This window comes from Grampus griseus (assembly GCF_964374135.1).
Source record: "Grampus griseus genome assembly, chromosome: 6".
Lineage (NCBI taxonomy): Eukaryota > Metazoa > Chordata > Mammalia > Artiodactyla > Delphinidae > Grampus > Grampus griseus.
This window is the reverse complement of record NC_139000.1, coordinates 91,358,289-91,382,848: the sequence shown is the minus strand read 5'-3', so window position 1 is coordinate 91,382,848 and position 24,560 is coordinate 91,358,289. Positions and strand designations below refer to the sequence as shown.

The window sequence follows — 24,560 nt, the reverse complement described above, 5'->3', positions numbered from 1 at the left end:
TACTTGTAACATTAAAAGTACATGGGCAAGGAAAAAAAAAAAAGAATGTACCAACTTGATCGACCAGGGTCAAGGCACACATACAAAGGCCCACAACCCCTGAATGCCCCACTCAAAATTCTCAGAGTCTCCCATATACGTACGCACTGATGCCTGAATATTCTTGCTTCACACACACACACACACACACACACACACACACACACATGCACACACTCACCAGTGATAAATGCTGATGAATGCTTAATAAAATGCTTTCCAAGGGTAGGTAGGAAAGCTTTGATTTACGGAGCTTCACAACTTACCTGGTGTAACTATTCTCAGCATGACTAATTTCAACCTGACATCACAGAGCTAGGAAGAGATATGCACCATTGACTATACCAAGCTAGTATGAGCCAGTTCCAGTGCACCCCATCCCCTTTCATGTGAATATGTGCACACAGTCTGACTGCACCCTGAGTAACACCCTGAACTCTCACCCCAGATATACAAAGAAAACCACACTACATATCTCCAGAACATATCTCAGAACATACAATCTTTAATATACACTAAACACACCCATACAACTGCTACCTGAAACCTGAATGTACATACAAAACACCTCTCACTACCTTATTTTTACACAAAACCACTCACCTTGAATGTGCTCAAATACCAACATATGCAACCAACACACTACCCATATATTCACAACAAATAACCTGTAGATACATAGGCTTTCAAAAAACACCAAGTATACAGTTGTTTCATGAACCACCCAAAAAATACCCACACACAATACCACAGTCTCAAAATACATATACTCCACAATTCCTGAACACAAACCTACACAGCCTCTCTGTTTCCAAATACACACACTGAACCTCTCCCGTATCTCAGAATACACACCCCATAAGCCCCATGAACCTAAAGACACACACACACAGGCACAAAACAACCAAACTTGCCAAATATATAGAGGACCATCCCACAAACATTGAAAACACACATATAAGCAACTCCACCAAGTTCTTCAACCAGTACATTCCAGAAATGACACAAGAGGATCCCTGAATACTTTAATACACACACAAAGCCCTTATGCACACTCTCATAAACTAACCATGAACATACACCCCTCATGCTCAGATACATAAAAGACGCAAAAACACCAGCAATCCCTCAACTGTAGCTACATACACTCATGACCCCCACACACACATGGACACACACACCAGCAAATATTCCCAATCTCTAAATATATATATCCCCCAAAACACTATACATCATCCTTACATTTCCAGAATCCAACATTACCACCACAATCCCCAAACATTTCCAAACACAAAAATCCCAGCATTCCAGGAAACCACTGTGACCATTTCTGACTACCTCAAACCCTATGAATTCACCCATGCCCTGATGGATATACACACAAACCAGTACACACTCCTAAGACACGGACACATCTCCAGCATATCATATATAAATACACATAAAACCCCTTCCAAATCCCAAATTATACATCTTAAACCTCCATACCCCTAAATACTTACTTAGAACCATATCATATACTTCCAGTACAAATAAATTCTCCCATTCTCCTGTATACACATAACTCCATTACTATATCAACACAAAAATACTTACTTCCAGATACAAATAACCCCCAGTGAAAAATGCAAACACATACTCTAGAAAATATTCATCTAATCTGCTACGCTCTTTGAATACACACACAAACTCAACATATATGTTTCTCACCACAAGCCCCAAATATACCCCCAATTACTCAGCATACTACAAATATGGAAACATACCAACCTATAACCAAAAATAGACATGAGGCTTCACACTATCTGCATATACATAATCCCACACTCCCAAATACTCACACTGAAATAACACCACCTGCTTCCAGAATACAGATTCATATAAACCCCACACCACACAACACATTCATATGCACATATACATTATACCACCAGTCCCATAAAACAGTCATACACCTTCCCTCACACACCCCAAAACACACAATTCCTGAAAACCACCAAAAGAAACGCACATAATACAGCATGCCCTGAATAGATACAAATGATCCCTCTACGTTTCAAAAATAAGCAAAACACACAACCCTACACCAAAAATAATAAACACAAGTACTTTTTCCAACTTTTCCACTATGTACATGCAGCTAACCCTTCAAAACCCACCATCAGACACGCATTTATAACATGCTGGGAGAAAACACACACATAAACGCACATTCCCAAAGTCTTACACTACAAATACATAATCCGAACAACTAGAGTACATCTGAATTACATCTCAAACCCTCTACATAAACTCAAATACATCCACTCTCACAACAACACACTCATGTCTTCCACTTAACCCCAAATATCCACACAGACATCACCAACCCACAAATACAAATACACTACTCAGATTCTCACCAACTCCATAAATACACAAATAAACCTTACGCCAGGAATTCATGGAAACACATTCCCAATAGGCTCCCAAATAATGATATACATAAAACCACCCACTGCCCATGAGGTCCTACAATCCCTGGAAGATCTACAAATACACATATACAACATGACACTTCCAGATACACATAAACACCCACAACTCCCCAACTGCCAAAAACAAGGATGTAACTTCTTAATATCCTTAAATACAGACACTGAACTCCAACAAGCCACAAACGCACATATATATAATTCACACTACAAACACACCCACACAGTACTTTCACGACCCCAGAATACAAACATAAACTACCTTAAGCCCCATACGCACCTGCTGTGGTGTGTTATGAAGCAAAGCCTTAATAACCTGAATCAGCACTCCCTAAAGAAGTGTGGAGATATATACCATATAATTAATTTTAATGATATAATAGATGTGTGCACATAATTTACAAATAAGATAAAATGTACACTACTCTTCACTGTAAATTCTATATACCGAATTGATTCTTACCTAATGCTTTCGTTGATTTTTGCTGAACTCTTGCATCACCAGCCAACCTATGCTTGCAATTCCGTCATGATTTGAGAGTATCAGACTACGAATAAATGCTTATTGTTAGATTCAGCAAATTTACTCCTCTCATTGACAAAAGAGTACAGTTTGAACATAAGTGTTGATTGATATTTTTATGTTAAAAAGTTACTAGTGGGCTTCCCTGGTGGCGCAGTGGTTGAGAGTCCGCCTGCCGATGCAGGGGACACGGGTTCGTGCCCTGGTCCGGGAAGACCCCACATGCCGCGGAGCGGCTAGGCCCGTGAGCCATGGCCGCTGAGCCTGCTCGTCCAGAGCCTGTGCTCCGCAACGGGAGAGGCCACAGCAGTGAGAGGCCCGCATACCGAAAAAAAAAAAAAAAGTTACTAGTAAAGCTATGAGGATGTTCGCTAGTTCTTCACTCATATTCCAGTGACCTGAGCTACACCTTTGGAACCAGATGAGGGTTTTCAACTCGCAAGAACTTCCCTCTAGCTTTTGTACTCTTCAGAACGCGCAGACTAGAACTGCACCTGTTTAATAGCTCGCACACAGTATTTATCCCGCACTGTAGGTCCCGCAATCACTGAACCCTTCATGCAGCCGGCTCCCCAGTGGTGCCAGTAACCCTGGGGTAAACACCTCAAGGGAATCGAGCTCTATGGGGGTGTGGGGGGAGTCTCCTTACATGGACAAGGGCACAAATAACCCACAGGGTGAACAACAGCGCATAGCGGTGACACCTGAGGGGTGAAAAGTCCCCATACCCCTTACCACAGGATTCCTATAATTGACTCTAGAGGCCGCCATGAGACACCCCGCCCCCCCGACGGCCGTTGGGGCCCCGCCCCCCGTGCTCGCGCATGCGCTCCTGTCTTCCGGAGCAAACTGCCCCAACAGACGCCGGGAGCAGTTGGAGGACGGCGGTCCGCGTGCCCGAGAGCCCCGCCCCAGTGGGCGTGCGCAGGCGTGCAGGCGCGGGGCGCGCGGGCATCTGTTCCAGAAGGTTTCTGCAGGAGAGGAGAGAAGTGAAGGGTCGGGCGCGCTGCGGAACTTCTCAGGCGACGCTCCTCGCCGGGAACCTTCGTGACGCTCTCTTCTTAAAACCAGCTCTTGTGAGATGTGCACTCGTGATTTTTATATTGCACACGTTAAACCCATGCACTTAGATACAAAGAGTTCTGGAGAGCTCCTCTCTAAGCACAGTAGCCTCAAGTTGGGGCAAGTGCTTTTATGCCCTTTGGACATCAGTTCCTTGGTTCTTGTTTATGCCTTTCAAAAAACAGTAGGTCCTTTTTCCTAGCAAGCCTGAAGTTTCCATTAAAGAACAATTCTAGGAAAGAATTTCAGACCTGGGAAACACTCTTAAGATACTGTCTCCTGACTCCGTTCCTAGAGTTTTTTCCAAACGCATTTACAGTAATAGAATTTTTTTTCTTAGTGTATTAAATACATGGAGGTTTTTCAATAAATGTTGATTCACAGGTGTTTCCTTTGTACGGTTTTGTCTTTTTTTTAATAACTTTGAGAAAGAGTTGACAATCTGGGCCAATTTCAACACAGCAGGTAATATGGGAACAATTTTACTTTCCCTCCCTCCTTTTTTGTAATATCTTGCAGAATTTCAGTTGGCAATAAAAACAACAACAACAACAAAAATAGTAGCGGGATCAACTTACTGACCTGATTTTTTAATACTTCCCAAAGAAACTTCAATCATCAGATCTTCTCTCTGGTCAATTTCAAGATTAGAGCATTTCTCACTCAACAGGATGCCTCTGAAGACCCCTCACACCTAATAGCACTATGCGCCTCCAAGTGCACAGACTTGAAAAGACACAAACATGGTATCTCTTCGTTTCTTTAATGTTTCGTGATTGAGTGGAAATGAACTGTCTTCTGAGGCTTGTGATGCGTGTCCAGAGATGTTTTTTCTCAGTAGTCAATGCCTGCCCCCAACCTCTGTGCAGGAATAGTCAGAGATCATGATCCAAAGGAATTTTAGATACTCCCTTCTGTGACTGGTCTTCCCAAATTACATTTGGGCTAATTTGATTATCTCTGTCTCTGGGGTGTAGGATTTTGAAGTATTACAAAAGTGATTGCAGAATTGGAACTGGCTAATTTTTGCACAGTGCAATTTTTGTATCAGTGGCCTTGAGAAGACTCCTTCAAATACTGTATCAGAATTATGAGTGAGAATCTTGTAAATAATTGGTTCAATGACTGAACAAGGGGAGGAAGCAACAAGGAAGCCTGCCTTCCTCGAGTGCCTGGGTACAATATTTTGCCTCACCATCCCTCTAGTATGAAGTTATTGGTTGAAAATCATTTAAGTTTTCCTTCATTATAAAAGCTCCAGTACTGAGTGTTATTCCCAAATTGTTTATTTTTTTCAGTCCCCAACAGGAGTTTCTTTAGATATAAAGTTCACCATGATGTTGCTTGAAATATTCTCACCTTATCTTCTCATCTTCTTCTGAGTCAATTTCTCCTGACAAGGGGCAAGGAACTTCTTAAGCACCAACAGGAGTCTTTTTCACACTGTGGAACAGTCCTTCTAAACCTCTGTTTCCCTCCCCAACACCCCACAATCAGTAGGAGTTCTACTGCTGCTACAGCAGTCAGTGAATCTCGTCTCCCAAGATATTGGGTTGCAATCCTCTGAGGTTTTCACCCTTCATCTCCCTTGACAAGTTTCCTAACAGGCCTCTCTTCTCACAACACAAAACACAAATACTCTTTCATATTTTGATAGTGGTAAACTGACTGATATGGATTCTCAATTTGAAAAAAATAATCAAACAAGTTTTTTAAAAGGAATGCTACCGTGATTCCCATGCAGATGGGACCATATGCAATGATAAGGCCTAGATTCTAAAGAGCAAGGGTATGTAATGCAGACAGGAAATTAACAAACTTGTAAGCAGGGCTTGCAGGCTAGGATTTAGTTGGAAGTGAGTTTGTATGAATGGGGATTGGAAATTGGTAGATGAACTCTTGGCATTGTCTCAAGGTGCACATCCATCTCATGGGTAGTGGATTTTTAACACCTAGAAAAACCAGGGCTCTAGGATGTTTAGTCCCTTTAACATAAGGAAAGAGAAGATTTTCCGCCTTCTTGTTCCTTACTTCTGTCCTTACCCCTACTAAGCCAAGACGTTCAATGCTATATGATGGCTCTTCCAAATCCATTTCATCTGAAGAGCCTGCAGATTTTGTGTATGTTTACAATTGTGTTTTGTGTTGGAGCCAGGATGCACACTTGAGTCTCTTTACTCCAAGTTCTCTTTCTCATAAGGATGAGTAACTAATAATAGCTTGGTATGTTATACTTTTTTGGTAGTGTTGCCAGATAAAATACAGATTTCAAGTTCAATGTAAATTTCAGATAAACAGGAAAAGAATTTGCAGTAAAAGTATGTCCAAAATATTGCGTGGGACACAGTTATACTAAAAACAAATTCATTGTTTACGTGAAGTTCAAAAACCAAATTCAGTTAGGCATTTGTTATTTTTCTTTGCTAGATCGAGCCACCCTATTCTTTCAGGTACTTTGAAATTTAAGGGACTGTAGAAATTCTTGTTCCAGGAATCTAGTGCAGAAACAGAGGAGCCACGATACCCGTACAAAGACAATCATTGGAAATATCCTCAGATATATTGGAACATATATGAATTTTCAACTAGAAAAAACAATGAAGGCATTTTTAAAAATGAAAATAGATTGCCTTCATTTTTAGTTGCATGGCATATCTCTGGAAAGATTTTAATGAAACAGATAACACTGGTTTCCTCTGGGAAAGAGGATTGGGTTGACAGGGGAAAGAGGTGGGAGGAGGACTTGCCACTGCATATTCCATTTTGCACAATTTAATTTTGAACCATGAGAAGGTGTTACTTGCTTAAAATATTATACTAAAATCATTTAAAAGGTAAAAAAACTAAATCTTTAACAACCATGGAATACTATGAGAAAGACATTTAGTGAATTCTGTTCTTGGACATGGGGGCTGCATGACAGTTTTTTGATGGACGGGGGCTTTCCAACACAAAGGATCATTAGTAAGGCTGGTCCTGCTGGAGGTTGGTTGGAGCACAAGGACCACTTCCTTAGGAGTGATGTACATACAGCAGTCAAAGACACTGGATCTGCTGAGACAATCCTAATTTCAAATACTCAGTTCCATGTGGCCATAAATACCCAAGTGTTTATCAGACTAACACTTGGGTATTTTGTTCAGAAAGTCTAGTCTCTGTTGAAGTAAGTCAAGAGCCTGGTAGGAAGCAGAATGTGTTGAGGGACACAAAACTAGGTTGATGGATAAAGACGTGAAAGGAAGGGACCGTCATGTCCAACCTCGGTGCCATGAATCAAAAAAACAGTTTATAAACTGCCTAAAGAGGCACACGCCAATTGTGTTGCCACTGTGTGAGGTGGAAGGAACTTCTGGTTCTTGCCTACCTGCCAGAGCCCTCGTGAAATGTCCCCCCACCCCACCCCACCAAGACCCATGTACCCTCTGCCCCTCCCCTACTGCAGAAAGTTTCAGCCCACATTCTACTATTTAGATTCAAACTTGTCCCTCCTTTACTTGGATCCTGAGCAACTGCTGAAGCAGGTCACTCTCTGGGTCCTGGTCTTGACTTTTCTCATTGAGGCTACCAGGCAGCAGTAGTCCGTGCCCAAGCCTGCAGGATGGCTTCAGAAGAAGGTAAGCCTATAGGTTGGGGATGTGTTTTCAGAGACCCTGCCATCTCTCACATCCTTCGGGTTCACATGTGACACTTCACTGTGGGCACATAGTTGGACTGAAGTAGAGGGAGAAGAGAGCACTGAACACAAGCACATTTCAGCTGGGGAGACTAGGGAGCCTGAAGAAACCTGAGACTGCACTGGGGAGGAGGGGTCATTGGAGGTGGATCAAGAGGAATTGCCCTGGCTATGGAGAAAGGATGGCAGCAAGGATGACAGGTTGATTCCCCACGATGCCTTTGGTGGCTAATGGTGGCCGTGGACCCAGTGCCCCTGGGGCTTGCAACCTCACTGTCCAAGTCAGGTCACAAGGGAGTCCAGTGGAGGCCCCCCAGACTCAGACCTTTATCGTTACTCAAGGCCCCCTCACATGGAGTACTCCAGGGGCCCTCAGCGGGAGTGCTGCATGTCCTGCATCCGTATTCTTAGCAACCCCTGTGATGGAGACCATTGTGACTGCTCCAGCTGTTGGAGTTACTCAGGCTGGCAAGGGAGGCTGGACCCCAGGCTTTCCTCCTCAAGCTCCACCACTAGCTGCCCAGCTGGCCCCTATCATTCGCCCAGTGAACTATGGGCCTTGGCCACATGGCACTTCCAGGCAGGGCAGCCTGGCCACCAACCAGTCCTACGCCTCGCACGGTGACTGCTCTAACCCCCAGAGCGTGTACAGTAACTTCCGACGTTGGCAGCGCCTCAAACCACTGGCCTGGAGACACCTTCCCCAGAGTCCTGATGCAGAAGCTCTTTCCTGCTTTCTCATGTGAGTGAACGCTCAGGGGGTCATGAGCTTATCGGAGCTTTTAGATAAAGAGGACCTGGGGATGGACTCGCAGGTTAGATTTCTAGGGATACTGGAAGCAAGGTCTGAGGGCGATGTCCATGCTATGAGAAGGCACATTGTCGGTCATGTGGGTGAGCCTGCCAGTCCATGACATCATGACTGAAATATGCCTCATCTCAACTGACCCCACCACCCTGAGAGTCTAGCCAACTTGCTCTTCCATGATTCTCATGGTAATATGGACTGAAGACTTGCAGTCAGAGAGGGTCGTGGTGTAAGGTGAGGAGCCAAGGAGTGAATGCCGCACTCTCCCGTGGTGCGATCTCCTTTCGTACAGGACTTGATGTACATGGCCGGGGGAGGTCACTTCGGAGGAGGGGGAGGAGTGCGGGGCCCAGGAGAGCGCTTAATGCACGCCTCGACTTCATTGTTGTGGAGAATTCCACTAGGAACAGGGTGATGGTAGAGCTCTCCTAAGGGTGTGGGCTCTCTCCCACTAGAGTTGTGAGCCTGGCAGGCATTTCCATCCTAAACCTCCGGTCCCTCGTAAAAAGGGGACAATCACACTTCACTCAGAGGACTGGGCAGAAAACTCCTTGGGCTAATCTATGAAGTGTTAGCTTCATAGATGGCCTGGCACATGCCACACCTTATTGATGATAGTGATTTTTATTATGAAAAGGCAACCTTGAAGAGGAAAAGAGCTCCCCAAGGCACAGTGTCCCAGCTGTAGCCTGGGAGTGGATGGTCATCCTCGAGTGAGTGTGAGGCGGTGACAGCAGTAGCCGGGAAGGCTTGTCTTTGCCCTCGCAGATACCTGCCTCTCACCCTCCTGTTGCTCAGTCATGCTGCGTTGAGTGATGTGTGGTCCACATTGGCCAGTGGGGTCAGGCAGGTGGGGGCTGGGCTGGGCACGGAGACTGACCCCGAGGGCTTACAGCCCAGTGCTTTGATCCCTGGCCTGCTTGAAGCCCACCATGACGCTGGAGGAGGCACTGTGCAGGGCTGTACAGGAATGGCAGTGCAGAAGCAACTTTGACCGGATGATCTACTACGAGATGGCGGAAAAGTGAGTCAGCGTCCTGGACCCAGGGGCTGCATGGAGGGTGAGGCGAGTGGGTAAGGGCAGGGTCTGGCCATGGGGGTGCTCATCAGAGAGGACAAAGGAGGAGGGCTGTCACCCAGAACAGGGGCCCCGCAGCCCAGAGGCCCTACTGTCCTCCAGAAACCCCTCCCTCACCTTGAGAGTTTGGGTCTTCTGTCCTTCCTCCACCAGGAGCTCTGCCCTCCCCTGATTTTGACCTACCCTTGCCTTGACATGAAGGTCTCAGGACGGCGCAGGGTGAAGCTGTGAGTCCAGTAGGGGTCCAACTCCGGCCATATGGGCTGGGCCGGGGAAAGAGCTCCACCCGCCAGCCTGCTGCTTCTTTAGTGGTGGGTGGCTGGCGGCCACTGACATAGATTTGGGACCCCCTCTCCTCATGAAAAGTGGCCTGAGTGGGTACCCTGGCATCCCTGAAGAGGCTGGGAAAGCCAGCTGTCATCAACCCAAGAGTCAACGGCCCTTCCAGTGTTTGCTCCATGGTAATCCCCTTGGTTTAAGAAACAAAACCAAACAAACGAGCGCCTCTCAGAGGAAAGGAAGGCCTCTCCTCTGAGCTCAGCATCCACGTTGCCCAGCCTCTCCTGGGCCCTGTCTCCAGGTCTATGTTCCAGGACTCTCAGTCCCAGCCCAGGGTTCTGGATTCGGGCAAGGACCCCTGTAGGGAACACATGCCTGTTCCAGCCTCTGGCTGTCAGCCCTTCATGTGGTTCTGGATGGGGTTGGGGGGCATGAGGAGGGTGCCCCCTGGGTCAGCCACGTGTCCCGTTGACCTGGTTCAATTAAGCGACCTGGGTCTATGCTGTTGAATGGCCTCCAGTGCTGGTGAGGCAGGAAGGGTCCCAGATCTTGTATCAGTTCCAGGAGCAGCTCTCTGCTGTGGACAGCACCTCACAGGGCCTTGACAGCCTCAAGGCACATCCTCTCCCAATCCCTCATTCTTGGCTGCCTTTGTTGGGCTCCAGAACCCAGGCCTTTTCCTCAGGGTGGCCTATGCCTCCGTCACCCCCCAGGTTCATGGAATTTGAGGCCAAGGAGGAGATGCAGATTCAGAAGTTGTAGTGGATGCAGTGTGCGCAGGACCTGCCTCCTCCAGCCCCACCGAAGCTGGATCCTCGGGGGCCCCCAGCCCCGAAAGTGGGCCTTCAGCCAGGCACGCAGGTTCCCACTGGAGTTGAAGGCACAGGTAACAGGGGCCTAGGGTTGGCTACTGTCCCCACGTGGATCCTTTTCCTTCAAGACAGGGGCATTGGTCTTTCAACCAAAACAGCCACCGAGGCGGGAGGTGGGGGCATGGGGTCTCAGCTGCCCTTTGTCACTATGGGGTATTGACTTGGTCAGTTTTGTAACTCCTCTCACACCTCCCTGTCAAAGGACCCCACAAAAAGTCTGCCTAGGAAGTGGGCTTGATGGGCAGACCCCTAGAAAATTGGAGGTTCCCCACTTCCTTACTTGTGACTCTCTTAGATGCCCCCTTACCTCCCCTCTCCAACAGTGCATGAGGCTTCAGGTGGTCCTGACCCCCCCCACACCCACATCAATGTCCCCCAAACAATGCCCTCACCAACGTGCGCTTGGTGGTCAGGAGGTGGACCGGGAGTCCCTCACCTTCCTTCCCTTCCTCCCGCTCTGCCTCAGCCTGTGCTCCCAGGATGTCCAGCCCCAGGGCCCAGCCCTCCCGCCCAAAGCCACACAGGTCCCAGCGGCCCCCAGAGCCCAAGGCACCCAAGGAGATTCCCCCTGAGGCTGTGAGGGAGTATATGGACATCACAGAGGCGCTGGTGGGGCCCGTCCACTCAGCCACAGGCGAGTCAGATGCGGAAGGTGGAGAGGACGGAAATGAGCTGCAGCAGGAAGAGGACGGCACCTACTCGGACCCGGGCCTCTTGAGCTACATTGACAAGCTGTGTTCCCAGGAGGACTTTGTCACCAAGGTAGGATAGGCATGGAGCCTGGGGTCTACAAGATGCCAGGGCATGGAACACTCAGCACCCAAGATCTGGGCTCTGCTCAGGCCGTTGGGACTTAAGCTCAGCTCCTTGTTCCTGAACCAGGTGTTAGGGGAGGTGTACGCAGATGTATGTGTGTACATGTTTGTGTCTCTTTGTGTGTATGCCTTTGTGTGTCTGTGTATGTGCCTCTGTATATGTGCTCTTTTGTGTGTGACTGTGTATGTGCATGTTTGTGTGTGTATGTGCGTGTGTGTGTGTTTGTGTGTGTGTGCTGACCATCCCCGCCTTGTGGAGGAGAGTGGGGTGGGTCTCTGCTTTTCACTTTCCCTTCGGGTCTTCTTGTCTCACAGGCCACTCCTGGCCAAGGATGCTCACAGCCTCTTCTTTCTGTCCGAGGTGGAGGCAGTCATTCACCCTCGATTCCTGGCAGAATTGCTTTCCCCAGACCCACAGCTGGATCTCTTGGACCTAGTGGAGGAGCTGGAGCAGGAGGAAGGGCTCACTCCCGAAGAAGTGAGCCAGAGGAGGGAGAGGGACACTCAGGGAGCCGGGGGACCCCACAGGAGGGGGACCCCAGGTGATCCAGGGGACAGGGGAACCCAGATGTCCCAGGGGGGCCAGAGGAGGGAGGGATCCCCGGTAGAACAGGGGACACAAGGGACACCCAGGAAGACCAGGGCACGGAGGGACCCCAGTGAACAGGGGAGAGGTAGGGCCCCAGAACAGGAGGGTCACCTGGTGCTGTCCATCCCTCCCCTGCCTGGGAGGTCTGGCATGGGGAAGTGCCTGTTCTGGGGTGGGTGCAGTGCAGGGTGAAAGGAAGGAGAGGATGGGGAGCCGGGAGGGGAGGGAAGGGCACAAAGCTGGGAATAAGTTGCAGGAGGATGGCAGGAATGACACAGTGTCTGTATTTGGATTCGAGTCCTGGAGTCACTGTCCGTCACTGTCCTCCTCCCTCCTACCAGCTGATGCAGAAACAACTCCTGGCCTTGAAAGAGGATGAGGGTGTGCGGGCAGCCCCGAGTCACAGTGCACCCGGAATGGGCTCAAGTCCTTCTGAGTCCGACGCTGGCCAAGGTGCCCAGAGGCATGACCAAGACCCCCATCTAGGGGTCAGTGATGAAGCCTGCCCACCAGAGATTGATTCTGAGGCTCCTCATAGGCTCATCCAAAGAGACACTGGCCTGTGCAGGCCCAAAGACTTTGTTTCCTCTCGAGGACGTCAGGAGGTCTCTCCATCCCCTCCCCAGGGTCAAAGGCACGCTGGCCCTCTACGGGGACCCAGGGATGCGTCTATGCTCAGAGAGGCCTCTCCTGTTCGGGAGGCCCGAGGGCCCAGGGACGGGTCCGGTGAGGACGAGGAGGAGCTCCCCAGCCTGGCCTTCCTCTTCGGCTCTCTGCTGGGTGTCCCAGAGTCCTGCCCATGCCTCAGGCCTGGCCTCCCCTGGAGGTTGGGGGGCCCAGAGTGCTCCCCATGCCCCCTCCCCTCAGAGAAGAGGCCTCAGCCCAGCTCCACCAGCCGCTCCCAAGTCGAGGAAGCAGGCTCTGTTTGGACACCCAGCCACTGCTGAGAAGCTGCCCATCCCCGGGGCTGGCCTCCGGGTGTCTGGGAGGCCAGCCTTGGCTCTGGGGCCGGCTCTCCCCTCACAGCCAAGAAAGAGAAAGCGTGACCCGTGTGTCACAGAGAAGAGTAGGAAGAGGAGAAGCAGCACTGCAGCCAGTAGGGAACAGCTGGGCCGGCCCTCCAGGGTGGCTCCCAGGGGAGCCTAGGGGCTCCCTGTCATCCCAGTGCTGATCCTAGATGATGTGGGGGGAAGGGAGGGAGGGCAGGACCACCAGGGTGGGGGGGGGGGAGCGGGATTGTGGGAGGTTAGGGAGGTGGGGGAGGTGGGTGTGGCCAGGTGTGGGTGGAGCAGGACCTTTGGAGTGACGTATATCAATTGTGAATAAAGATCGTCTTGGTGGGAAATGCTCTCAGGCCACTGTCATCTTGTTCGTGTTGCGCTGCTCCACAGAGAGCGATCCAGAGAGGAAGGAAGGATGAGGGCGGTCACAGGAGCTCTGGATCTACAGGTGGCCGAACCTTTCCTCCACATAGACAAGGACTCCTCAGGCTGGCCCTGGGAACCCACAGCTCTCACTTTCCCCAGGGACCCCCTTATCATCCCCTTCTCTAAAGCCTGCTTGGCTAGGGGCCTTCTGGGGCATCTGTACCATCTTCTGCATCCCTGAACCTTCTGGGGAGGCAGAGCTGCTTTTGTGCCTTTCAGCCCTCTGGACACTCACCAGTTTCTAGGATGGAGCCTGGAGACAGCCCTTGTCATTATGGAGCTTCTCTCTGCTTCCCTGAAGTGGCCAGGCGACGGCGCTGGGATGACCCTCCGCTCATCCAGGGTTTCCTGTGTGGGTGGAGTGACCAGAGAGGAAAAGTCTTGGCCATGGGGACAGGACTGTCTGCCTCGTCGTAGCGGGAGCATCCTCTAGTCCCACTGGGATTATTGCAATGTGGAGAGTGGTGGACACAGCTACCTCTTAATCCCAATGAGGATGCAACAAGGGGAATGGGTGCGGGGAAATTCATGGAGCACCCGTGAAACGTGTGTATAAGGGTAATGACAGTTGGGCCCCTTTGTGGAACTTGTGGGATTTCTGTGCAGCAGCATCTCATTCAACTGAGGGAGGAGGACCCATCTGGCTGTGGCTGTGGAGACTGGCCTCAGGGGCCTATGGGTGTGCAGAGACACCCCAGAACTACTGTCCCTTCCCTTTCCACCCATGACTGGACATGTGTGTGTATTGGCATCAACACTGATTTGTATTCCCATATAAAACAGTTCCTCCTAACAAACTATGACCGCATTTCACAAGAACAGCTTGCTCACAGGGGCAGACAGGGTTGGGGGAGAGGTGTCTGTGGCCCCAGATCTGGGTAGGAGCTGGGATCCGTGCAGAGGAGTGTGAAGGCCTCAGTCATCGTCCTGTGGGTGCCGGCAGAGACTTCGAATCATCAGAGCAGGGGAAATGACCCGCTCATAAGGGTGAGACAAGCAAACAATGAGGGGCAGGGAGCAGACCCCTGCTGTCTCCCCGAACTGCCCCCCCCCAGTCTGCTCAGCCCCCGTCATGGCCTGTGCTGGCCCACCTCTGAAGCTCCTTCCTCCTAATGCACTCAGATGCTCTGATCCTTTGTGAACCCGCCCGGGGCCTCACCCCCCCTTCCCTGCTAGCCAAAGCCTCTTCTCCTGCTTCTGAGTTCTGATTCCTTCCCCAGGACCCAGGCGGGGTTGGGACAGCAGAGACTCCCTAATTCTCCCTCCTCCTCCCTGAGATCTTGACAATCACCTTTGTATGTTTCTATGATTTTAACTACTCTAGATACTTCATGTGAGTGGCTATGACATGTCCTTTTATGAGTGGATTAGTTCACTTAGCATAATGTCTTAGAGGTTTATCCATGTTGTAGCATGAGACATGGTTTCCTTTTATTTCAAGGAAGGACATATTTCACTGTATTTATAGACGCCATTATCCATTCATCTGTTGATGGACATTTGGGTTTCTTTACATCTTGGGTATTTTGGATAATGTTATGATGAATATGGGTGTGGAAATATCTGTTTGAGATCTTGCTTTGAATTCTTTTGAATACAAATCCAGAAGTGGGACTGCTGGATCACATGGTAGTTATATTTTTAATTTTTTGAGGAAACATCATATTGTTTTCCATAAGTATTGTCCCATTTTACACTCTCACCAACAATGAGAAAGATAGCCACCATCAAGAACTTGGTATATATCCATCTTATAAAAATGTTTATGCTTTCAGCACAGCTGTAGATAATCAAAATTATGTATAATAATAATATTTTTGGTTATATATGGTGTCATGTAAATCATATTGCCTTTGGCTTCTTTTAACATTCTTACTTTAAGAAAAATTGATATATTAGATGTTCTTTAATTTTTTAATTATTTATAATTTTGCATTGTATGCATACATTAAAAATAATTTATCAGTTCCCTTGTTGGTGAACTTTTATAAATTATAATGTGACAGGGTAATCAGTTCCAGAGGAAAAGTTTTTCCTTTCAGAACTTTGAATATTTATTCCATCGAATATGGCTTTTGTTACTGTTTTTTCAAATTATGCCATCAGTACACTGTTTCATGGTGGGTGATCAGTTTCTTTGCTAATTGTTTTTTTTAAGATTTTCTTTTGTGTTCTCCAGTTTCTTGACACGTGATTAGTTTCAGGTTAAAAAAATTTATCCTCCATGTAATCTATTTTGCTTCACTAACTGATAATACACATTCTTCATCTCATCCAGAACATAATATTATCTTTTTCAAATGTTACTTCTACTCATTCTCTCCTGTCTCTACTTCTAGAACCCTGGATATATGTATATTAGACCATCTTATATATATTCTCTATGTCTTCATCAGCTTGGACGGCTATAACAAAATGCCATAGACCTGGTGGCTTGAAAAACAGGTGTAATTTCTTAACAGTTCTGAAGGTTGGAAGGCCAAGATCAAGGTGCCATATTCAGTTCCTGGTGAGAGCTCTCTTCCTACTTTTCAGATGGTTGTCTTACTGTGTCCTCACGTGGCAGAGAGAAAGAGGGATCTCTCTTGTGTCTTTTCTTCTAAGGGCACTACACCCATTATGAAAGCTCCATTCCCATGACCTAATTACCTCCCAAAGGCCCTATCCCCAAATACATTGAAGGTTAGGGCTTCAACATAAGAATTGGTGGGGGGGATATACGTCCATAGCATTCTGCCCCTGGTACCCAAAATTCATTTCCTTATTGTATACAAAATACATTCATTCTATCCCAACAGCCTCAAAAGCCTTAACTCATTCCAACATCAACTGTAAAATTTAAAGTCCAAAGTCTGAGCTAAACACCATCTAAATCATATATGGGTGAGACTGGAGGTAGTATTCATCCTGAGGCAAAATTCCTCTGTAGTTGTAAATCTGTGACCAAGACAAGTTAAGTGTTTCCAAATACGATGGTGGGACTGGCATATAATAGACATCCCTACTCGAAAAGGAAGAAATAGGAAAGAAGGAAGGGGTGACAGTTTCTAAGCAAGTCCAAAGCCTAGCAAGGCCAATCCCATTAGATCTTAAGGTATAAGAGTAATCCTCTTTGGTTTGATGCTTTGCCCCCCAGTCCCGCTGGGGTGGAAACATCATCCCCACAGCTCAGTGGGGCAGCCCCACTCCTTCCGCTTTGTAGGGTGCCACCCACACTGCAGCTCTCTGTAGGGCCTCCACCTACACCATGACTCTCTGTGAGGGCGACAATATCACATTTTTAAACTGAGGCCCCCTGGGCCTGTGGTGGGATTGACAGACCCGATGACCTCGGAATCACCTTTGGGGTCTTTCTTCCCTTTTCTTCAAGAGGAGTACACATTCACAGCCGAATTGCTCTAGTCTCCCATTCTGTAGAATCCAAGAATTCTGACAGCCTTCCCTCATTCTGCCTGGCTTTCTCTGTCCCCTGCTAGTTCAAACTGGCAGTGTCCCTGCTGGTTTAATCCTTCTCTATTCCTGGCCTCTGCTGAGATGACTAATTAAATTAATAGCACACCTGCTACACCCTTCGAGTTTTCTTCAGAACAAGTTTTCTCACTTTCAAATATGGATAGGCTGAGAAGTTTCTAAATCTCTAAGTTCTGATTTCATTTTGCTTAACAATTTGGTCTTCAATTTCTCTCTCTCCTGATGTGTTTTACTGTGAGCGGTGATGAGGAACCAAGCTACTTCTTCCAAACTTTGTTCAGAGATCTCCTCAGATGAATATTCAGTTTAATCACTCACAAGGTCTACCTTCCAAAAAACACTAAAACAGAGTTCAGTCGAGTTCTTTGCCACTTTATAATAAGAATTGCCTCTCCTCCAATTTCTAATAACGTGTTCCTCATTTCTGTTTGAGACCTCACCAGAATAGCCTTTAACGTCCATATTTCTATCTGTTCATGATTATTTCTGTATTCTCTACAAAGATGGAGATTTTCTCTCCAGTGTGCCTCTTTTCTCTCTGAGCCATCGCCAGAATCACTTTTAATAGGTAAGGGCTGAAAGGCATTTATGGTGATCTCAGCTTTTTTTTAGCATGCACTTCAAATCTCTTTCAGCCTTTACCTACTATCCAATTCCAAGGCCACTTTCACATATTTAGATGTTTGCTACTTCTTGGTACCAAAATATGTCTTAGCTCAAGGGACTATAAAAAACTACCACAGACTGGGTGGCTTAAACAACAGAGGCTTATTTCTCACAGTTCTGGAGGCTGCAAAGTCCAAAATCAAGCCACCAGCAGACTCTAGGTCCATAAACTTCTCATTCATAATTTCTGACCATTTCTTTTCTGTGCTACATTTTAGCTAATTTTTCACATCTATTATCCATGTCGTCCACTTCCTCTTTATCAGTATCTGATCTAACTTTTTCCCATTCACTTTGATACACAGATGTGTGATGTTTGTATGTTGAATTTCATCATATACTATAAAATATTCAATTTCAATGGTCAAGATTTACTAACATAAATCATTTTTACTGTTGAAGACAGAACATTCTTAACTGGAACTGGCACTGTTAATACAAGTATATGATAGTGAATAGAAGCCCAAGTAGTACAGTTTGGTGCCACTCCTTGATTTGGGTTAAGGTGCCAGCACTTCTGCCACCTTTGCTTTTGCACCATCAGTACCTATGTCAACACAATTGTTCCAGAGTAAATCATGAGATTAAAAAAGTTTCACCAACAGTTTGAATATTACAGCATCATGTTGTTTGTGATCAAGCATGAAGATCATCAATATTATCTAGTGCTAGTACTAGACAAATTCAAGGAAAACAGCAAACCCAGTCATTTTTTGTTTCCTTTCCCATTTGAAAAGCTGCAAGCAACATTTTTTTGCCCTTTAAAGGGCTCATATGTCTCTGTTTAAAATATTCCATTCCTCTCTCTCTCTTTTTAAATTCATTAATTTATTTATTTGTTTTTAGGTGCGTTGGGTCTTCGTTGCTGTGCGCAGGCTTTCTCTAGTTGTGGTGAGCAGGCTTCTCATTATGGTGGCTTCTCTTGTTGCGGAGCAGGGGCTCAGGGCGCACGGGCATCAGTAGTCGTGGCACACAGGCTCAGTAGTCGTAGTTCATGGGCTTTAGAGCACAGGCTCAGTAATTGTGGAGCTTAGTTGCTCGGTGGCATGTAGGATCTTCCCAGACCAGGGATCGAACCCATGTCCCCTGCATTGGCAGGCGGATTCCCAACCACTGCACCACCAGGGAAGGCCCAATTCCTCTCTCTTTAAACGTAAAGTGATTGGACTTAAAGCAGTGCTTAAAGTTTACTGGTACTATAATCTTTGTTCAAAATTGCTCTGTGGCATAAGCCACAATGCAGTGAATTGTTGACACCTCCAAATCCCAGGGAGGCCCCTGAGTGCTCTCTCAGGAGGAAATTGAGGTCAGGTGCATCTGATGGCCTGTGTGCTCTCTGTGCTCCTGGTGATGTGTGGGGGCTTTCAGGTGAGTGCAGTGGGTAGACTCATCGACTTTTAGTCTTGGCTGGGGGAGACAGCACTGTCGGGTTTATTTTTCCACATTTGCCTCCTTTTGTGTTGCCTTTCTCCCAGTTGCATTTAGCCTGATTAGAGGGAAGGAGGAGATGTCGGTAGCTGGGCAGGTGGTTCTCCAGGAGAAAATGTCAGGGACGGTTGTGTGGGCAAGATCCCTAGGCCCTATCCTGGCAATCTTGCTGTGCACTGAGCAGTCCAGATGAATCGGGTTCTTGATCAGAAGTCCATGGAACTTTTGGCAATCTGTGCAAAATTTGGGATCTGAGGATGGGCTCAGAAATTTCAGCAAGGATTTGGCGGTATCTTACCCTCGGGCTGTTTAAGAGCCCCTGGTTTTGAATGGCATGAAGCACCAGAAAGACTTTGATCACATTCTATACAGCTGTCCTGTGTATGGCCCTCCAGCAGCAAACCTTCTCTGCTGTGACCTCAGGGCAGGCCCCCCCCCCCCCGCCCGCCGCCAGGCTCCTGCCCTGTGAAACATGAGGGTGTAACGCAGGCTGATTGTCAGTGCTTGGCTCCTGGCTTGCCTGACTCAAAGTATGGAGCATCTGTTCACCTTGTGCTGGTCCCCTTCCCAGAATCAATGGGCTCACAGCCCAGACATTTATGCTGAGTCTGGGGGCAGCTGTGCCATGAGCAGCCATGTCTTGTCACTTGGCCCAGGGAGCACCTCCTCAACGGACCACACTTTTCATATGGGCCTCCTGCTCTCGTGCCCTCTTGTTTTGTTCTGAGGCAGGTGGTTGTGATGGCCAGTACTGTGGGGTCTTGTGACCTCAGAGCAGACACTGGAGGCTGACTGACCCCACAGAGGTGGACAAGGATGTGGCCTCAGGTGATGGGTCCCTTCTGGGTTTCTGCCTCTCCTCCCTGACACCTGACCCTTGCTCTCAAAAACTCACCTTTCTGTTGTAGTTGCCTCACCAGGGAGCAGTGACAGGCTTTGCCCTGCTGACCTATACCCTCGGAGTAGGTGGCCACAGCCTGGCTTGTCACACACTGGGGAAATCCTACACTGGGGAAGTCAGGATTGTGCCTTGCTGGGCTTGGAACCCAGGTAGAAAGGTAGATGGTGTGGGTCTGAGGGACAGATGCCCCAGCCGCAGGACAGGTGACTTCTCCTGGAAGAGGTTGCCTATGGCCCCCTTTGGCCCCTCACCCCTGCAGAGGTGCTGATAGATGACCCCTGCAGGCCACAGCCTCTGTGCATAGGATCTGCCCAGTATCACATGAGAAGCCAGGCCCAGGAGCCTCACTCTCTCTGAGAGGAGCTGGTCATCCCACACTGAGGGGCGTCTTCTCGGACAGAGGGCACATAGCTGACCTGCAACTGACATATGGACTCTTCCCTGGGCTTTACCCCTGAATTTACCTCCATTCTTGTCTCCTGTCTCACGGCCCCTGCCTTTTCCCCCAGACACAGGAGATCTCCAGGCTTGGGTGGAGTATGACATGTTGTCAAGCTCAGTGGTGTCCACGTCACCAGCCCACTGGAATCAAGCCCGAGGAAGCCTTTGAGAGAGCAAGACCAAGGACTTTAAGAAGACTAGGGTTAATGTTAAGGAGCATAGATTGTAAGATGAGGAATTTCACTAGTGTTTTTCAATCCGTAAGAAGAATGAAATAGAAATTGCAGAATTGAAACTTGCACAGACATCAAGAAATAATAGTTTACAGGCCTCAAGAAATAATAGTTTAACAAGTGACACATTCACAGAATCAGAGAAAGGACCACCATCCACAGAGTGTGCAAAGGAGGTGCCTAATCCCAGGAGCAGCAGCAAGGCAGGTGCTGGGCAACCTTTTGTATGTAATATACACCAAAAGGAACCTTGGCCAGTGATACCAGGGAAAGGCTATCATGGTGAAGGTGCACTCATCTCCAACACCCTCACTTGAAATCAAAGTATTGGCTGAAGAAACAGACTTGACAGAGAGTTTGGCCACCTGGCCTGGGTTCTACAAAATGCCATGTTTCTCCAAGAACAGGGCACAATTTTCCGAAAGGAAAATTGAAAGGAGTCACAGTTTTCCGAATCATAGACTGCATATCTTAACGGTACAGCTATTACAAATTTGCACCTTTGTTTGAAGGGAATTGTTAAGTGGTGGGTAGGGAGTGATGTGTTCCAGGGAGGATTTGGGCCCTCTGGCTTGCAGATGACCCTCTTATCAGACAGGGCAACTCTGCCAATAATTCATCACTGCCTTCATTCCTCAGGTGGTAGGGATACGAAGGGATTAAAAGGGGTACGGGCAGAGGACAGCCCTCACTGACAGCACAGAGCCATCACCTACTGTCTCCTCAACTCCTCTGCCCATATAGCCACCGAGGGTGCCAGCTTCTTTCTTTCACAGCAGCTGTTGATAGCACACCATCATCCAAGGTGTTCCTGAGCACCAACTTTGCACTACTCAGCAGCATAATGGAGAAATCAAGGATGGCCCATGGAAATACCTAAGGGTCTTGTTTTAGGGCAAACGAGCTTATTCTGCAATATGTGCTTCTTAGTTAATTGGGGTTCGAATGTCCTTCCTTTTATGAAATGATTTTGATAATGTTTGAAAAATAAAAGGTTGGCAACCCCATGAGAAACTATGCTTTTGTCTGAGTGGGGTTGGAGACCAAGAGGGAGTAATGAAAATTATGGCTGTTGAAGTAGTGAGAGGACAGGGCTAACTTGTTCAAGACTGCCTCCCTGTAGGAGGAAGGCCAGCCTTCCTCAAGACTTCATGGACACATAAAGCACCAGAGCCTAAAGTTTGGGTCCCTCTCCTGGACCCTGGATACCTACTGGATACCTGTGTGCTGGTCCAGAAAAAAGTGTGCAGGGGGGACCCACAAACTCCCCACTATTCCTGTGTCTGTGAACTTCCCCTGATAAACATGACTCCAGCAGCCAGGGTTACATATTTTTTGGGAATTCACTTATGGTTACATGTGCAAAAGACTGAGAACTACTATGTAAAATTAATATTTCAAAACTTCAGTTCAGTGATATTAGAAAGGACCTCTATAAAGTAACTAAACAAACATAATTGCATTTTATTCCACTGTGTCCAAAGTCTAACTTTTAAATTGTATAAAAATGAGAGTGAGAAGTAGAGAGCCTCCAAACGTCTGGAGATTAAGATGCACACTTCTAAATAATCCATGGGGTTCTTTTTGAATTTTATTTTATGTTTTTATACAGCAGATTCTTATTAGTCATCAACTTAATACACATCAGTGTACACATGTCAATCCCAATCGCCCAATTCATCACACTCCCACCCCCACCCCCCCGCCGCTTTTGCCCCTTGGTGTCCATACATTTGTTCTCTACATCTGTGTCTCAATTTCTGCCCTGCAAACCGGTTCATCTGTACCATTTTTCTAGGCTCCACATATATGCGTTTAATATACGATAATTGTTTTTCTCTTTTTGACTTACTTACCCTGTATGACAGTCTCTAGATCCAACCATGTCTCAACAAATGACCCAATATCGCTCCTTTTTATGTATATATGTACCATATGTATATATGTACCACATGTTCTTTATCCATTTGTCTGTAGATGGGCATTTAGGTTGCTTCCATGACCTGGCTAATGTAAACAGTGCTGCAATGAACATTGGGCTGCATGTGTCTTTTTGAATTATGGTTTTCTCTGGGTATATGCCCAGGAGTGGGATTGCTGGATCATATGGTAATTCTATTTTTAGTTTTTTAAGGAACCTCCATACTGTTCTCCATAGTGGCTGTATCAATTTACATTCCCACCAACTGTGCAAGAGGGTTCCCTTTTCTCCACACCCTCTCCAGCATTTGTTGTTTGTAGATTTTCTGATGATGCCCATTCTAACTGGTGTGAGGTGATACCTCATTGTAGTTTTGATTTGCATTTCTCTAATAATTAGTGACGTTGAGCAGCTTTTCATGTGCTTCTTGCCCATCTGTATGTCTTCTTTGGAGAAATGTCTATTTAGGTCATCTGCCCATTTTTGGATTGGGTTGTTTGTTTTTTTAATATTGAGCTGCATGAGCTGTTTATATATTTTGGAGATTAATCTTTTGTCCGTTGATTCATTTGCAAATATTTTCTCCCATTCTGAGGGTTGTCTTTTCATCTTGTTTATGGTTTCCTTTGTGGTGAAAAAGCTTTGAAGTTTCATTAGGTCCCATTTGTTTATTTTTGTTTTTATTTCCATTACTCTAAGAGGTGGATCAAAAAAGATCTTGCTGTGATTTATGTCAAAGTGTGTTCTTCCTATGTTTTCCTCCAAGAGTTTTATAGTGTCCGGTCTTACATTTAGGTCTCTAATACATTTAGAGTTTATTTTTGTGTATGGTGTAAGGGAGTGTTCTAATTTCATTCTTTTACATGTAGCTCTCCAGTTTTCCCAGCACCACTTATTGAAGAGACTGTCTTTTCTCTGTTGTATATCCTTGCCTCCTTTGTCATAGATTAGTTGACTATAGGTGCATGGGTTTATCTCTGGGCTTTCTATCTTGTTCCATTGATCTATGTTTCTGTTTTTGTGCTGGTACCATATTGTCTTGATTACTGTAGCTTTGTAGTATAGACCGAAGTCAGGGAGTCTGATTCCTCCAGCTCCGTTTTTTTCCCTGCAGACTGCTTTGTCTGTTCGTGGTCTTTTGTGTCTCCATACACATTTTAAGTTTTTTGTTCTAGTTCTGTAAAAAATGCCATTGGTAAATTGATAGGGATTGCATTGCATCTGTAGATTGCTTTGGGTGTTATAGTCATTTTCACAGTATCGATTCTTCCAATCCAAGACCATGGTATATCTCTCCATCTGTTGGTATCATCTGTAATTTCTTTCATCAGTGTCTTATACTTTTCTGCATACAGGTCTTTTGTCTCCTTAGGTAGGTTTATTCCTAGGTAGTTTATTCTTTTTGTTGCAATGGTAAATGGGAGTGTTTCCTTAATTTCTCCTTCAGATTTTTCATCATTAGTGTATAGGAATGCAAGAGATGTCTGTGCATTAATTTTGTATCCTGAAACTTTACCAAATTCATTGATGAGCTCTAATAGTTTTCTGGTGGCATCTTTAGGAGTCTCTATGTATAGTATCATGCCATCTGCAAACAATGACAGTTTTACTTCTTCTTTTCCAATTTCTATTCCTTTTATTTCTTTTTCTTCTCTGATTGCCGTGGCTAGGACTTCCAAAACTGTGTTGAATAATAGTGGTGAGAGTGGACATCCCTGCCTTGTTCCTGATCTTAGAGGAAATGCTTTCAGGTTTTCACCATTGAGAATGATGTTTGCGGTGGGTTTCTCGTATATGGCCTTTATTATGTTGAGGTATGTTCTCTCTATTCCCATTTTCTGGAGATTTTTTATCATAAAT

General features: G+C 46.7%; 1 protein-coding gene and 1 pseudogene across 2 annotated transcripts in view; both read left to right on the top strand.

The window, feature by feature from the left end:
- Positions 1-3,751, top strand: part of FBXW12 (F-box and WD repeat domain containing 12) — a gene marked incomplete at both ends in the record, with an annotated part of 34,833 nt that extends 31,082 nt beyond the window's left edge. The window contains 1 exon segment of the mRNA XM_082656920.1: positions 3,572-3,751. Coding sequence (XP_082513046.1) covers positions 3,572-3,751 — 180 coding nt within the window.
- A 4,235-nt stretch (positions 3,752-7,986) lies between these two features.
- On the top strand, positions 7,987-13,358 carry LOC309824201 (NUT family member 2G-like; annotated as a pseudogene). Its single transcript has 6 exons — positions 7,987-8,513; positions 9,475-9,603; positions 10,650-10,822; positions 11,275-11,570; positions 11,985-12,101; positions 12,554-13,358. The product of its transcript is annotated as an NUT family member 2G-like (transcript).
- Positions 13,359-24,560: the final 11,202 nt, after the last annotated feature.